This window comes from Lepidochelys kempii, chromosome 2, assembly GCF_965140285.1.
Source record: "Lepidochelys kempii isolate rLepKem1 chromosome 2, rLepKem1.hap1, whole genome shotgun sequence".
NCBI classification, from domain to species: Eukaryota; Metazoa; Chordata; order Testudines; family Cheloniidae; genus Lepidochelys; species Lepidochelys kempii.
Window position 1 is genome coordinate 61,937,422 of NC_136381.1, and position 17,254 is coordinate 61,954,675.

Consider the following 17,254-nt stretch of genomic DNA (forward strand, 5'->3'; position numbering starts at 1 on the left):
TGTAGTACACTTGGCAGTGTTTGTTTATTTGTGGTCTCAATCTGCACCAGGGTGTTTTGCAAATATTAATAAGTGGTGTTGGTGTTCCAAAAAAAACTGATGGCTGGATCAAAAGAAAAAATATCAAAGAGTTGACTGTTTGAAATCCGCTTGTGGGTAACGTATTACACAGGCAGCAGCAAATGAATTTGGACTACATTATACTTTATATACTAAATCAGGGTTTGAAAACACACTAGCTCGCCTCATTATACATGCAATCACTAATTACTGCTGTTGTAAAAGGACAGTAAATTAAGTTGGGCTTCTGAATTAATAATCAGTTACAGAGGAGAAAAAACCTCAAGCCACAGGTGAACCTCAGCAAAGCAACAACAAAAATACCTCTTTGGGATGTTGTGTTTATAAAATATTACTTTTTATAGATTATTAAGAGGACCAACATATTTATCAACAAAAACTGTCAAAAAGTCCTGTCGCACACATTTGGTAAAGCATCAGATTGGGAGCAAGAGACCTCGGTTTTCTTGCAAATGTTGCCACTAATCAGTGTGACACCTTGATCAAGTCACTTCCCTTCCTGTAAAATGGGAATGAGGATATCTTCTTTTGTAACATGCTTTGAGGTTTATAGAGGTTATAAAAAAAGTGAAAATTTTTAATTTTTTTCAGCATGACAAACCTTTGTAATATTTTCTCATTTACTTGGAGATTAATGAATTTTCCTCTAATTTCAGTCCATCTTTGAAATGTTTGAGAGTATAAAAACGTAAAGGGTATTACAAGTGTATGTTGTTTCATTGAAGGAAGACATTAGTTCAAATTCAGATGGAGGACAGTGGAACAAAGCCATCTAGAAGAGTACTGAAACTCCTTGGTAGGGAAAACCTAATGCAAAGCAAGTTTAATCATTCTTAGCACATAGCAGTCTTACAAAAGCATCAGATAGAACCTTACCTGCCTGTATAATTAGTACAGCTAGATGAAAAAATGGGAACATTTTTCACAAAAAAACCCCTGCAAAAACATGTTCCTTTTCCCACCTGAAAAAATGTGCATGTTGGAAGATTTGACCAGCTCTAATAATTAGCCTTTCCTTTTGAAGATGAATGGATGACAGATGAAGGCCAAACAACATATACACTATCTCACTGCAAGGAAAAACCCAAACTGTACTAGGAAAAGAGAACTGACTTTATCTAGCATTCTCTCCATTTAAAACTGCTAAAAGAAACATTTATTTTAAAAGAAAATATTTTAAAAGTTTGCTTTTTAAGAAAAATCACCTGTGCTTTCTGTCTTACCTGAGGGAGAGTGCCTCTGACTAAAGCAGGGATATCTGCTTTAGAATAACCAATTGCAGCTAAGCCATCATCAACATTCAGATCAAATAAGAATTTCCGGAGTGTGTCTGCCAAAATAAGCCCAGCATCTTTGATTTTGGCAGTGCGGATGTCAGCTCCTAAAATAAGACAAAGCCTTGACTGTAGAGTGGAGAGAGAGAGAGGAGGAAGCTGTTCTGGATTTAATGTAATCATAATAGCAGCGGCATATATCCACACATAACAGCCTACTTGCTAAAGGCAACCCCAAATAAAAAAGGGGAATCTCTATCTTCATTTTTCAGTTAGACTAGTTTGTAGAGATGAAATAAAACAAAATCAGGAGAGGTAAGTTCACTGCTGCTAGAAAGACTAACTGCCATGTCAAGTTAACTTCCTTCCCCACTGTGCTTGCCTGGAAAAGCACTTTTCAGTCAGACTAATTGCTGGAAGCAGTGGTAGAAAGGAAGTTAAAGCAGATCAATGTCTGTGGATAGCCATAATATTTATTTTTAGGGACAAAGTGCCATAGGCTAATTTTTTCAAAGCCTTGAGTTTGCTGACATCTAGAGGATGTGCAAACCAGTGACTAATGATTCCCTTCCCCTTCTCAATTTTATGTTGACAAGCATTCAAACAGTGGACAAGTGCGTGTGTGGGGCCCTCTATGGGTGGAGCTCAGGTGCTTGCATTATATATTGGTTAGTATGATATAATAATATAGATTAGAATAAATAGGTAGATTAGATAGAAGATGAGGAATTATAGTCCTAGGAACGCTGTGGAAAGGAGGTGAAAGTCAGCTTTTATGGAAAAGCTACAGAAGTTTCTTATATAAAGGGCTATTCATCCTCCCTCCCTGTGTGTCCATAGCTCCATTAGAAATGGGAAATATGTACATGCATAAAGGCAAGAAAAACACCCCAAGTTTTATTTTTAAACCAATTGGGCCAAATTCATTCCACCAGAACTGAACTTGTCTCATGCAGTTTACTGAAAAATGAGTAAATGTGAAACAACTACAAGAAAAAACACTCTGGTTTTCTAAGAACTCAGTGCAACTGTCAAAACAGTTTAAAGTTAATGGGAGGACAACAAACTCATTTCAGGGGGCTTAGATGTTTGGTATCAAGTAGCAAGATGGCAGCAGCTAGAAGAGATTAGGTGACAAAGCATGAGGGAGTCTCGTATGAAGTTTCATGCTAATGGAATGACTGCCACGCAGTCAATGTCCATTCTCTGTGTTGCAGTATAAAGGGCAGTTAGAATATAAGAGCTTCAGGGAATGATCTGATAGTAGCAAAAGAGGAGGAAAGGAAAGAAAAGAATGAGGAAAGGAAGAGGTGGTCTGAAAAGCCAGACTAAAAAGTGATGAAAAACTTATTATTGTTCCAGTGACTGGCCTTCTGCTAACCTAAAGAATGCATCACTGTTCGGGCTGCACTTATATTTCCTTTACTGCAATAAATCTACGGCCACACATCCTTTTTCTATTAGGAGAGGCCTTAAGCTTTTATTTGGCTGTACTCAAATCTGCAGTTGTACATATACATAAACATAGCCGTTTGTTACTACTTTACCGCAAGGCATAGTGTTTGACAACCTAAAGTATTTGAAGCAGCTACTGCAGTCACTTGGACACTGAATTATGGTCCCAAAGTAAATACCCAAGATGAGTTAATTTATACACACTTGATACATTTTATACAGAATCCTTTTATATAACAGCAAAGCAGACAGTAACCAATTGAATTTCCATTGAGGAAGTCAAATGTAACTAAGAATTGCAATGCTTTTTAGCAGCAACTTATACAGCAAAACTAGAGGAGATGCTGTTTGACTAGTTAGCCTTAAAATAAAGGAACCAAAGTTCTAATTCTCCAGATACTCTGGGCTGGCCATCTAGCATACATATTTTTAGTATTTTCTCAGCCAATGTGTCATTCAGAGTATTACCATTTGAGTTAGAGGTTACTATTGAAGGGCTTCTTATAGGGATGTAGGAATTGCAATAGGTAATCAGACAATTTGTCCATCTAGTCCAGTATCTCTGAGTGTGGCCAACAACAATTGCTTTGGAGGAAGGTGCAAGAAACCCCATATCCAGCAATTACAGAATCATCTGTCAATAGGGGAAGTTTCTTTCTAAGTCCACGAGTCAATGGGTGGCATATGTTCTGAAGCAGAAGGGTCTAAATCCCTTCTAATGTTGTATATATCCTTTTTAAAGTAAGTATAGACATTTTCCCAATCCATCTAAAGGGCTAATCTTTTCTTGAAGCCTACCAAGCTCTTAGTCTCTGGATATTTTGTGGCAATGAGTCGTACAAGTTAATTATCCACTGTGTAAGAAAATATTTCCTCTTTCAACGTTTCCTGCTTGCAAGTGTTTAATTTTATTTGTTTTATAAATCACTTCCTTTTAGCAAATGCAGATGTAAGTGTACTTAAATGTGTACGTTCCTTTTCTTTTATATGATGAAATAAGATTTTCAGGAATCTTCATCATATTTGACTTAGGTACCTTGTTGGGAAGCCTCAGGCTGGATCACTTTAAGGGAACTATGTTGTTTGGACTTCTGAGTAACCAGTAAGGTAATAAAGAAGCTGTTTTATGCTGGTTTGGTAAATCTAAGTATTGGAATATACACCAGCTTTTTGGGGTTTGGCTGTCCTATTCTTTGCAGTTCACCCTAATTGAATGATCATAGCTGGTCCCCATTGGGACCCTGGTAGCAGTAGATTTTATGGCCCCCATTAGGACCATGGTAGCAGTAGGTTGTACCAGTAGGTTTTATGAAGAGAGATTCATACCCAGTATCTCTGCAGCCTCCAAGTGCCGTTCAGGGCACATCTCTGCTGTGAAAGTAAATACTGCTGGGGCGGTGAGTACCACAGAAAGACCATGTGGCTGGAGAAAAACAAAACACAGTGCACATTAACTAGACTTCTCACTGCTGCTACAATACGTTTGTTAGGCCAAGGTAATTTAAAGCTTGTTAATGTAAGATAAGTACAAGAGCGAGGAAGAACTGTAGGAAAATGAAAATAATCAGTTCTTACCACCAGAGGATGATCAACATTATAATCCTTTGCTTTGTAACTCTTCACCAAGCCAGAAATAGGGTAAGACATTCCATGGCTGGAGAAGAAAGGAAGTGGTCAGGGAACTAGGCTGGGATCTGGGAGACCTCCATTCAATTCCTTGCTCTGTAACACTTCCTGGGTGATCTTGAGCAAGTCACTGAGGGGCAGATTTTTAAAGGCTCCTAAATACATAAGTCCCACTGAAGCCAATGGGAACACTTCAAAAATCTTGCCCTTAGTTGCACTGTGCCTCAGGTCCTTATCTATAAACAGGAGATCACAGCACTTCTCTATCTCACACATTAAAAGACTGTGAAGAGTTCAGATACTGGAGTAATGGGGTTGGCCCAAAGTACCTCAGACATTCTTCACCTTACTATCAAAATCTGGGAGTTTCTTATCATGCTAACAGTGCTTAAGGGAAAGTTTTGGAGGTTTATTTACAAAGGGGATTTTAAGTGATCAAACCAAAGGAGTGCAGGGACGAGCCTGGAATAGATGAATATTTATAAGTTGCAATGATTTTTCAAAGAATTTTGGGCCTAGGCCTTGATTCAACACATTAAGCACACGATGAGCATGGGAGTAGTGCCACTGAGCTCAATGGGAACATTAATCTGTACTTTACTGAACTGAAGATGCGACAGTCATTAGCTTATTTCAATGGGCATCACTTAATCCACAAAAATGTTAATTATAGCTCATTTTAGCCTGAAAAACAATTAACCCAGGAACAAGTTTTATTGCATGTGGCCTTGATTCAGGAAAGGCAGAAGATCTTTCCTCTGGGTATGTTCACTAGCTTGGTGTTATAGGTGTTATTGGTGCTGAGTACAGGGCTCCACAACAGAGAGTTAAACGTGTTATTTATTTTTAGAAGAGTGGACACTGACATTTGATTTTTTTTATTTTTTATTTTTAAAGAAAAAATATTATGCAACCTGTGCCTACAAGCAAGGTAAAGTAGGCCAAATTTTGGTTCTAGAAACTTTCATAAGACCGGACTGTGTTATCCTTATGAACAGCAAGAAGTAGCATACTCCACAAAGGGTCCCATCAACTTCGGTAGGAGTACTCATGACATAAGGGACTCTTTCACATGAAGAAGGGTACAACAATCTGGCCCAAAGTATCTTATCACATCACTAGATCAGGGACTACTTGTCTGAAAGATTCCTTGGCAATTTGAAACAAACACTAAAGAAACAGGGTTTTAGAAAGGGGCTGACACACATCCTCTACTCACCAAAGATGAACACCAGCATTTCCAAAGCCGATGCCAGCAAAAGCACTTGCTAGGTGCATGTTAGCCCTTGCTTCATGATCACCTGGCATTCTGACAGCTCTGTGCACAAACATTGAGCACTAAGAAATCCACAGCTGCATTGACACACTCAGGAGAGAGGTGAAAACGCTCATTTGGGGGGTGAGTAATACAATCTGAACTAAAATAAAAATGGAAAAAGAGCTGGGAAAAGAATCAGATAGAACAGGGGTGGGCAAACTATGGCCCGCAGGATGGGTCCGGCCCCTCAGGGCTTTGGATCCGGCCTGCGGGACTGCCCTCGGTGGTGCTGCAGGTCCCGTGCTGTTCTCAGAAGTGGCCGGCACCACGTCCCTGGGCGGGGGGCAGAGGGACTCAAGGGCGACTTCCACCCTAAAGGTATAATAAATAGGATATCCGGATAACTATGTACTATAAAAGCCTTTTATAAAACACCGAACAGCTGAAAGTTACTCACGGACTAGATCTTCATCTCCCACTGAAGTTAACAAAAGCCTCTCCATTTGGGCTGTACCCTAAATGAGCTACTTTCAAACAAACATATAATTTTAACACCTCACAGATGAACGTTTACTTGATGTACTTACATAGTATTTTGTATAAATGTTCTTTCACTATATTGAAAGCCATATAGACAGATGATAGCAGTAGATGTGTTACCTTATATTGTGTTCTGTTTAAGGTTGGTATGGAAAGGTGAATATTCAGAGGTACATTGCTCTAGGATTTAGCTGTGCAACTTATGACTACACATTGGGGATTCTCAACTAAATCCTCATGCATTGCTTTAGAAAGTCACCCCTGAAGATCAACTTTGCTCAATTTAACCTAGTTCCAATTTTACTGGACATTTTCTGCCTTGCTGAGGACAAAGTCAGGGTCTAGGATAGAAAATGATGTCCTAATATAGTGATTCACCTCATCTCACGGTATGTCTACACAGCAAAGAAAAACCCTTGGCTGGCCCATGCCAGCTGACTTGGATTTGCGGGGCTTAGGTTGCAGGGATGTTTCATTGCTGTGTAGACTTCCAGGCTTGGGCTGCAACCCGAGCTCTGGGACCTACAAGGTCCCAGAGCTCGGGCTCCAGCTGAGCCCAAACGTCCACACAGCAGTGAAACAGCCCTGTACCCTGAAATCCTGAGTCAGCTGGCACAGGCCAGCCATGGGTTTTAATTTGCGGTCTAGACGTACCCTCAGAGTCTAGCACTCAGGTCCTCACCAGCATCCTTTCTGCCAGGTGTTCATGATCAAACTTATCATCAAGGTGAAAGGTTGCTAGACATACATTACCTTTTCAAATACTTTGCCACAATGCGCAGTGCATGGACAGCCCAGACATCACTGATAGGATTGCTGCCTTGGTAAGCAGGCCGGTTGATTGGATTTGAAGGGCAGGGACTGCGCATCTTGTAAGGAAGAGCGGTGTACGCTTCTAGTGCGTGACTAAAAGAAAGAAATACTTGAAAACGGAAGGGTTCCATTTTTCTCCTATACACAGTCTGTCCTGCAAGGGATTTGGCATTTTACAAGCTCAGTTCCATTGAACAACATGAAGCTCATGCAAAAGGGGCATTCCCTTCTAACAGGACAGGAGAGATTTAAAGACTCCAGGACTATAAACATAAAAATCTACCTTCTTTTAAAGGTTTTGACCTTAAAAAACTGGAAGTATGATATTCAAGAATACTGGATGGACAAGTGTCCTAGGTATGGCAGTCATGAAACGTAAGAATTATTTATATTTTTAACCAATAGAAAAGCATAGCCAACCCATTTAGAACTTAAAAATAACTAAACTCCATTAAAAATAATGAATTTTTCCATACACTAGAGTCAGCGAATAGTTTGAGAAACACAACAAATACAACTTTCAATACATTTGTCATCCTATTTTAACATCTGCTATCTCCTGAAGGTGTCTCTGCATAAACAAGCAGCCGTATCAATGAATCCAATCTTCTGAATATCTTATGCAGTTAAAATCCTTAATCTATGATTGTTTCAATGTGACTTTCAAAACTTTGAAGGATTTTTGTGCTAAGCAATGTACTAAAAGCACTGGTTTGGAGCAGCTATAATGCAAACTGGGCCAGTTTTGTGAGTTGAGGAAGATTGAGATCTTCTCTGCAGCGCTCTGCACCTCACAGACTTTCACAAAAAGCTTTGTCAATGTGCTTCAGTACTGACCTCTAAAGTCCCTGCTATTCTAGTCTCTGCTCATGAGAAGCCGATGACTGTCAGACAGCCTAAATTAGGTTTGCCATGTGTTGTGTCTGCTCCAGCAAAGCATTTAAACCTTCATAGCTGGCCTCAAGGATTCACGCTTCTGATAGTTGGTATTTTGGCTCATGCATCCAATGTACATTTAAATTGAGTGAGGCACTTTGATTTGTTTCAAAAGGGGTCAGAAGGACTGAAGGGAATGGTGCATTGAAGTAATAGGAAGGTGGGAGTGAGACAGACTGAAAATGGACACTTTAGGGAAAATGGTGTTTTTCTGCCTCTAAAATATTTGTTTTTCTAAGTTAAAATGACCCCCCCCCCCAATCCAGCACCCCACATAGACTACTTACCAAAGCACATCAAAGCCACTGTTGGCTACTACTCGCTCTGGCATATGGAGCGTATGCAAAGGATCAATCATACCCAATGTGGGCTTAATGGCTCTAGAAGCAATGCCTAGAACATGTGAATTATAAAACTGTGTTAATAAAAAGGATTGTTGTCAATAAACAACACAGAAAAGAGAAAGCCTTAATCCTCAAATTGTAAAAGAAAAGTTATAGTCTCAAAACACGATTGCCATTAAAGATAAGAAAGAAGGAAAGGGAGAGCCTGAAATGCATATTCCTCCAAATTCTATTGAGAAAACTGACCAAGATTCTGCAAAAATATTCACTTTGTCAGTCTTAAAGACAATATTTCTGGGGGAGTGAATCATGCAGGTAATGGGATAGGTTTTTCACCTCTAAACTATTCAAATCCATCCTAGGAAGGTTGGTTGCTGAAGGGTGTTACTAAATGCTGGCTGATCAGGGCCCTCAAGTGAAATGAGCTTATGCTCTTCATCTTGTCCCAGGTTTCTACATCGCAAAAATGGGACCCCTCAATGGCAGACTCAGCAGAAAGGGTGAAAATACAAAGACTGAATGGACACAGAAATTGAATGATCTGCTCAGCCCTACAGTGATCCATTTTTCCATCCCAGCATAGGAAAAGGAGGAGACTGTCAACCAGTAGAAACAGAAATTGACTTTAGTTTGGAAGGAATCAGACTTAGTGGAAAATAATTCAGATGCTGATTTACCAATAGTTTCTGCACACCTATACAGGGATTGCAGGTCTCGAACCTGGGTCCGCAGCCAACACCCAGCAGCTTACTGGTACCAGAGGGGAATGTGGGCTGGTAGACCCGAGTGGAGGAGACATCTGTCCTTTATGATTGGCTCAAACTCACTATTTAATCCAGAAGGAGGTCCAAGATGTTGTCTGAGCAACTAAGTGAATCCCTGGCTGGCTGCTACATTGGACCCTGCCCTCCCACCTGAATCCTGATTCCTGCCCTCCTGCCTTTTTCCAGATCTCTGCTTCTGGGCCCCCACCCACAAGTAATGACTCCGACCCTTGACCAGACTCCTGACTGTCTTCAGCTCCAACCCCTGGCTCCCAATTCAGACTCTGACCACTGGACCTGACCACCTACATCCCAATCTTTGACAATCTGCTTATTAGAACCCCTTTACCTTCCCCAGCTAATGTGGAAACTTTGCCTTTATTTCTGATGTATCTCATTTATTGGCTTTGTTCAGAGTTACAAGCCCCCTCCCCCCACCCCCAATCCAGCTGACTTTGCATGCACAAATAAAAATCTGAGGGCACAGGATGGTTATCAACTGGAAACTCAGTTTTTCTGTGAGCTTAAGGGGTCTGCTATACAGGAGACTAGAATGTTTCCTGCCGCATGGAGCGCGCATGAGAGGTGACTCTTGCCTGGACTGAATTCCCTGGGGCAACCCTTTGCCTCTCAGCTGGAAACCCTCCATAATGCCCCAGCAGCTGCACTGTCAAAGTGATTATGGAATCACACCGATCTTTAACTTAACTGCTCACAAGTAAGCAGCCATCAGATAAGCAGAAGGAATATTTGGTTCATTTTCTAAAATGAATTGATGTTTTGCTGCATTTGGTATCTGTGTCTTGATACTTTGGCGATGGCTCTTTAGACATGCTAATAATAATACTTACATGCTTTAGACTGATTGAAATCACAACTAATCTGAGTTAAAACTCCTTAATCTGCCCTGTTGGGCCCCATATATATTGCAGCACACATGGTACATAAAAGCCACCCAATGTTAAAAGACCACTGCAAAACCTCAGAAAAACTATGACAGGTTTCAGAGTAACAGCCGTGTTAGTCTGTATTCGCAAAAAGAAAAGGAGAACTTGTGGCACCTTGGAGACTAACCAACTTATTTGAGCATAAGCTTTCATGAGCTTTTTCATACTTTGTGTGTATATAATAAGATCTTCTACACTTTCCACAGTATGCATCCGATGAAGTGAGCTGTAGCTCACGAAAGCTTATGCTCAAATAAATTGGTTAGTCTCTAAGAAAAACTATAAAGTTTAAAGATGACATTTTAGCCTTAATCCTATTTTCCAGGGATGAAAAGGTCAAAGGAATAGACAGTGTTCCTTTCTTTTGCAGGCATAGGTCCAGAGAAGTCAGGAAAACAAACATTTGGACCCAATTATACAAAGAACTAGGGGGTCTTAAAAACAGAAAGACAAAAAAAAAAAAAAAAGAAATAAGGAACAGTTGGCTGAACCCAAATATAAGCAGAAATGTCCTGTGCACTTAACATATTTCACTTTAAAGATTTTACTTTCCCATTATGCCTTCAAATCACGATCTGCTGCATTATAATGCGCATTTCATTGCTAACATGCTTTAAAATTTCATTCAAGAGAGAAAGCTTTAATCTGCTGAGATTTGTCTGTAGCTGTTGAATACAGTGACATGAGAGCTGAAATTGCAGAAGGTGTTTCTTTATCTTATAGCAGAGGAAAATGATGCAAGTTTGGAAAAGAATCTAGATAAGTAATAGACAAAAAGTCTTACCGGTTTTTACTTTTAGTTCTTTGTAGTCAAAAATGGCAATGCCAGTGGTTTCACTTCCAGTTCCAGCTGTTGTGGGAACTTAAAAAGAAGAACAGACAATTGTAATAATGCAACAAAAGAATAAACGTTACTCACCTGTCAGCAGAGTTCTTGGAGATGGACTCTGCACGGTCACACTCTTTGGATTTGCTGACAGTGCAGCCGATAGCACAATGGGCGCATCCCAGGAGTAGGAACATGCACTCGAAGGTAGTATTTTAAGTTTAAACTTAGCATAAAACAAAGCACAATGTTATATAAAGAATAGCACAGCATTCTTTTATCAACTTTAGAAATGGCTTTTCTAGCATAGGCACAAGTCCAGGATTATTACATATTTGTAATGTGGTAACACCCAAAGCCATAAAGACTATTGTGGCCCCATAGTGCTATGTGCTGTACAAAGGCATAGCAAGACAAGGGATGCTGCCGACCTTTTAAATGACCATTAACATCTGCTGCTGCGCATCCAACCTTAAACCAGGCTGTATTCATCATTGGCGGAAGCAAATGCACATTTTGTTAATAAAAGCAGCTCTCTTTGCATTTGGAAGCTGGAACAATGATGATTTGGGCTTAATCTGCCTTGGGTTCTATATCAAAGCAGCTTTTAAACTTTACTAATCATCATTCTTTGTTAATCATCCACCTCGTGGGATCAATTGTACATGGTTTTATAAGTGTGAAAGAAAGGGAGAGCTGTTTTAAATGGAAGATAATAAAGGTGGTATGAACAAAGAAATGCGTAAATTACTAAGAGAGGATTCAAAGCCCATTAAAGTCAACGAGAGTTCTTCCATAACTTGAGTGGGCTTTGGATCAAGCCCTAAAATCTGGATATAATAGATAATTAACTGGTTAGATAAATGTATCGCCAGTTATCGTATTTGGGACTAGGTAGGTCAATGCTAATAAAATTCTGATATACTGTACCATTAAAAAACCAGCGATCGAAAAAGGAAAGAAAACACCATCCAATTACATAAGCAATAAAATGCATTCCTTATAGCATAAGGATTATATAGTTAATAGTGGGGTGTACAGATCAGAGTATTTTATACTTATATAGCTCCCATCATGACGTACTTTGGTATCGTATATCAGAACCAGTTAATAGATCTAGGTCCAATGGATCAGACAGAAGTAGTCATTTTATCCTCTAACCCCCACAGAGGAGTAAAATAACTTAACTCAAAAAAGAGCAGCTGGTGACAAAGAACAAGATCCCATTCCCACTTAAATCAAACTTCAATTGAATTCAACTAGAGCAGAAGCAGGCCCAAGGAGAGGGTTAAATGGTCAAAGGTAAACTTATTTCAAGAGGAAGAACTTACACAGAGCCTTGAAGGAAGAAAAAACAAACAAACAAACAAACAAAAACACTACACTTCTGCTTCTTTACCTGCAATGAATGGCTTGAGAGGCACAGTAACAGACTTTCCTTTTCCAATGGGAGCATTGACGTAATCTAAGAAATCTGATTCAGGACTGGATGCATACAGGTTGGCAGCTTTACAAGTGTCTATTACAGAACCACCACCCACGGCAACATAGGCATCAAACTCTTCCTTTTTAGCAAACGTGATGGCATCCATGAAACTTAGAAGGAAGAGAAGATTTTGTCATTAATCATGCACTTTGCAAACTTTACTGTTAAGCTCTGTGTTAAGATTCACGGTGATTGGGCAACAAAATGGCAAATGAAATTTAATGTGGATAAATGTAAAGTAATGCACATTGGAAAAAATAACCCCAGCTATACATACAATATGATGGCGGCTAATTTAGCTACAACTAATCAGGAGAAAGATCTTGGAGTCATCGCGGATAGTTCTCGGAAGACATCCACGCAGTGTGCAGTGGCAGTCAAAAAAGCAAACAGGATTTTAGGAATCATTAAAAAAAGGGATAGAGAATAAGATGGAGAATATCTTATTGCCCTTATATAAATCCATGGTACGCCCACATCTTGAATACTGTGTACAGATGTGTTCCCCTCATTTCAAAAAAGATATACTGGCATTAGAAAAGGTTCAAAAAAGGGCAACTAAAATGATTAGGGGTTTGGAACGGGTCCCATATGAGGAGAGATTAAAGAGGCTAGGACTTTTCAGCTTGGAAAAGAGGAGACTAAGGGAGGGGATATGATAGAGGTATATAAAATCATGAGTGGTATGGAGAAAGTGAATAAGGAAAAGTTATTTACTTGTTCCCATAATATAAGAACTAGGGGCCACCAAATAAAATTAATGGGTCACAGGTTTAAAATAAATAAAAGGAAATTCTTCACACAGCACACAGTCAACCTGTGGAACTCCTTGCCTGAGGAGGTTGTGAAGGCTAGGACTATAACAAGGTTTAAAAGAGAACTGGATCAATTCATTGAGGTTAAGTCCATTAATGGCTACTGGCCAGGATGGGTAAGAAATGGTGTCCCTAGCCCCTGTTTGTCAGAGGGTGGAGATGGATGGCAGGAGAGAGATCACTTGATCATTACCTGTTAGGTTCACTCCCTCTGGGGCACCTGGCATTGGCCACTGTCAGCAGACAGGATACTGGGCTGGATGGACCTTTGGTCTGACCCAGTATGGCCATTCTTATGTTCTTAAGATCAATGTACGTGTCATTGACAAATCAGAGGCACTATGGGTTATGTATACACGGAAGAAAAAAAAAAATGCAGCAGCAGCAAGTCTCAGAGCCCAGGCTCCGAGACCCTCCCTTCTCCACAGGTTTCAGAGCCCGGGCTCCAGCCCGAATGTCTACACTACTATTTTTAGCCCTGCAGCATGAAACCCATGAGCTTCTGTCAGTTCACCTTGGCTCTGAGACTCACTGCTGCGGGTTCTTTTTTGCAATACTGATGCACCAAAAGATACTATAGTGATGGGTATAAGAGCCTAAATAGATATTCTGAGAATATAAGTTTTCGGAAGCATATAAAAGAAACAGTACCTCTGATCCGTTGGCTCCACCCGGACATCATCATACATTTGAAAAGTGATTCTATTTTTTGTCAAGGAATTCAATACTTCTTTTACTGGAGGGAGCTGGCAGAGGTTCTTATCTGTCATCACACAAACTTTTCTAGCACCCAGATTCTGCAGATCCTACAATATCAATTAAAAAACAAAGTCTGAAATCTTAAACTACAATATTTAAACCGCAATCCAATTAAACTGAATTATTTGATACAAAATATTAAAATTTGCAATAAGGTCTTTCATCACAAATGTATATAACATCGATACAGTAAAATAAAATGTTTCACATATGCATATAGGGTTATAGAAAAAGGTGTAGTTTAAAACATAACTCAGGCATGTAGAATTGAGGACATGCAAGATACTGGAAGTACACTAGTAGCTGCCCCCATGAGTGAATAGACAGCAAGCCAAAGCCACATAGGTGGTAGTCAAGTTTATAGAAAAAAAATGCATCTTAGATTTCAAAAAGTATTTTACAATTGCATTTATTTACACAGCCCAGGAAATCTAAGAGGGCAATACTAGAGAATTTATCTAGCCTAGATTTTCAAAGAATGCCTATAAACCAAGTACTAAAGCCCAGAATAAGAGGAGTACGTACCTAACTGTAAAAGCTAATTTTTCTGACATAATGTGAATGAAGTGGACTAGATCATCTGGGTCTATGAATTGAAGCTAGGTCTCCTATATGGCAGTAACTTTGCATTGCAGCATTAGTGAAGAAGTATGGCACATTGCTCAGCATTGTGCAATAATATATTTGAAGATCCTATTACAACACATACTTGCAAGGGGGCCAAGTTAAGGTTGCTATGAAGACGAACGCTTGACTTTCCTTAATTCTGCAAAATTAAAATCTGAAAAATTTAACACTGCATTGATAAAATATAGCTCACTGTATGCAATTTTTAAAAATATTTTTTTCTAAAAAAATAAGTGTTTGGAAAGAATGTGAAGACAGAATACCAGATCACCCTTTACTACAACAATTATTGCTATAGAATTCTATCTACATAAATTCTGAAGTTTTTAGTGATCCTGGTATTCAGTCCTCAATACTATTGTCCAATGACAGCAGCTATATTTAACTATCATTCTTGCTACGTACAAAACAATTTCATTTACAATGTTTACATTGAAATTAAAACTGGCAATGCATAAGTGCCAAGAAGGGGGTAATAACTGCAGAACCTGATAACAAAGACGGTGCAAAACACAAGAAGTTAATCATGATACTTGACTCATCCCACACCTTTGATAGCAAGGCCGGGGGTGGGGAGCCCTGACTTCAATGGCACAGGATCGGAGCTCAAGGTGAACAAAAATTAAGAGCCTCAACCAATGTCCAATAAAGTGAATGGAAAGTCTCCCATTCACTTCCATGAGCATCGGCTTAGGTCTTAAGTGACTGAGGTCTTGAAGTTAAGGCTAAGATGGGATTCAGGAGACCTGAGTTAATTCTTAGTCTCTTGTCGAGACTTCCTGTGTGACACTGGGAAGTCAATTCAATTGCCTGACAACCAGTGCAAAGTTGATGTAAAATGCTACTATTCTGATTTGATGGTATTTTACAACCATTTTGCACTAGTTCAAATGACTGTATGTGGTGCAAGGCAACAAAGAATCAGGCCCATTATATCTAAGCCTTGGTTTTTCATCTATAAAACCAGTTGGTAACACTTCCTTTTTCCACCACTGTGTCTGTCTTCTCTATTAGACTCTAAACTTTTTGGAGTAGGGAATGTCTCTCACTACAAGTATATACTACATCTAGCATAACAGAGCCCTAATCCTAATTCTTATTTTTAAGGAATCTAATCTGGGGCAAATAGAAATGTTGCTCTGTATCTAAAAGGAAAGGCAGGGCTACATACTGTGCTACAGGTGAATCTGGCTTTTACTGTCATTGGCAGTACTCTTGTTGTCCTGTTTCCAACATCTATCCCCTGTCCCTGCAAGTGCAGCTGATACCAATCATTTATCCCATCCACAATGTGTTTATACAGCTTTTATTATTTGAGTTTGACACACCATTAACTTTAAGATTATGTAAAATCTTCTGCAGGAGACAAACTGAAAAGTTCAAAAGAATTGTTGTAGGGAAAGTGTATTCAGCAGGCTTACCCTGAGCAGGGACTCCATACACTATAGAGGGTATACACATTTAGTATGCAATGTTTAGTATGGTCTCAAGGTCTTTACCTTTAGGTTCCTTTTTCACAGGCACATTGTATATTCAAATAGCTTCATAAATACCTAATCGGAGAAATGAATGTGCTACATTTTTTATATTAAAAATATATTTTTCTCTAGGTCTGAAAAGCTCAGAAATATTTTAAAATCTCCTATTTATTGGTATAAAAGGTTTCCAAAATTTCACTCAGGCTGAATGAAGACTGGGAATTTTCAGCCCAAAAATGTTTTTTTTTTTTTAATAATGAAGAACAGAGTATAATGGTTTAGAATGAAAGTTTCAACACCATTATCTAGGCGCTACAGCAAGACAAATAATAATTAATGATACCACCAAACTTGTATTTACTATTATGTATTAGCATGTGTAACCCACATTATAGCTATTTGTGTTACAAAAAAAGTATATTTTCATTCCATATACAGGATATTTAGCCTTAAGTCTCTTAAACTTGATGTATGATACAAACATTTCTGTAATACAGCTAAAATTAATGTCAGTTGCTGGTAAGTAACATTTCATAGATGAAAGATGTACCAGATAAGAGCTTACCATGCCTACTTCTTTAGTAACACCTTCTCCGTATCTGATATTTGACACGGCCATCTACAAAAAAAATTAAAGAATAGTTCTGTTAGAAAAAATAACTACACAGAACAATTTCTTCAATTGTGAATATACTTTAATAATTAAAATATCTTTTTTAAAAGGCCATACTTAAAGTTATATAACATACTAAATCTTCTCTCTAAACGGAAATAAACTTATTTATTAAATCTACCTCAAAAGCATAGTCTGTTCTCCTCAAAGCAGCATGTTCAGGAGCTGGAATGGAAGTTAAATAATAGAGTTAGCAGGAAATTTGATATGTAAAATAAATCTTTATTACAATTTTCAACAGTTTCAGCTAAGCAACTCCCCCTGGCTTTAAAATGTGATTTTTAAAAAAAAATGTGTTTACATATTGCTCCTTGTTTGACTTTATATCTCCATTTTTGGTTGGGATTTCCTTGTTTTGAGCCTGATTTTGCAACCCTTACTCATGCTGAACACTGGCTTAGACCACTGCTGATCCTGCAAACCTGTCCATATAAGTAGTCCATTGACATGCTAGTTTAGGTTATGAACTGTGCTAGTTTGATAGATGTTGACAATTGAATAAGAGTGGATTTTTTTTTAAAAGAGTTAGTTCTTTATTCTTACATACTCTGA

General features: G+C 38.8%; 1 protein-coding gene across 2 annotated transcripts in view; it reads right to left on the reverse strand.

Moving 5' to 3' along the window:
* ADHFE1 (alcohol dehydrogenase iron containing 1) overlaps nt 1–17,254 on the reverse strand; it is a 32,260-nt gene that overhangs the window by 4,487 nt on the left and 10,519 nt on the right. The window contains exons 3-13 of one of the 2 annotated variants that reach the window (XM_073330997.2): nt 16,824–16,867; nt 16,595–16,648; nt 13,817–13,971; nt 12,264–12,460; nt 10,823–10,900; nt 8,271–8,376; nt 6,988–7,140; nt 5,656–5,754; nt 4,386–4,464; nt 4,137–4,233; nt 1,305–1,462 (exon numbers count right to left, since the gene is read on the reverse strand). In XM_073330997.2, the coding sequence (XP_073187098.1) occupies nt 1,305–1,462; nt 4,137–4,233; nt 4,386–4,464; nt 5,656–5,754; nt 6,988–7,140; nt 8,271–8,376; nt 10,823–10,900; nt 12,264–12,460; nt 13,817–13,971; nt 16,595–16,648; nt 16,824–16,867 (1,220 nt within the window). Of the gene's footprint in view, nt 1–1,304; nt 1,485–4,136; nt 4,234–4,385; nt 4,465–5,655; nt 5,755–6,987; nt 7,141–8,270; nt 8,377–10,822; nt 10,901–12,263; nt 12,461–13,816; nt 13,972–16,594; nt 16,649–16,823; nt 16,868–17,254 lie in introns of those variants that run through there. The other variant, XM_078851524.1, reaches the window with a different exon arrangement.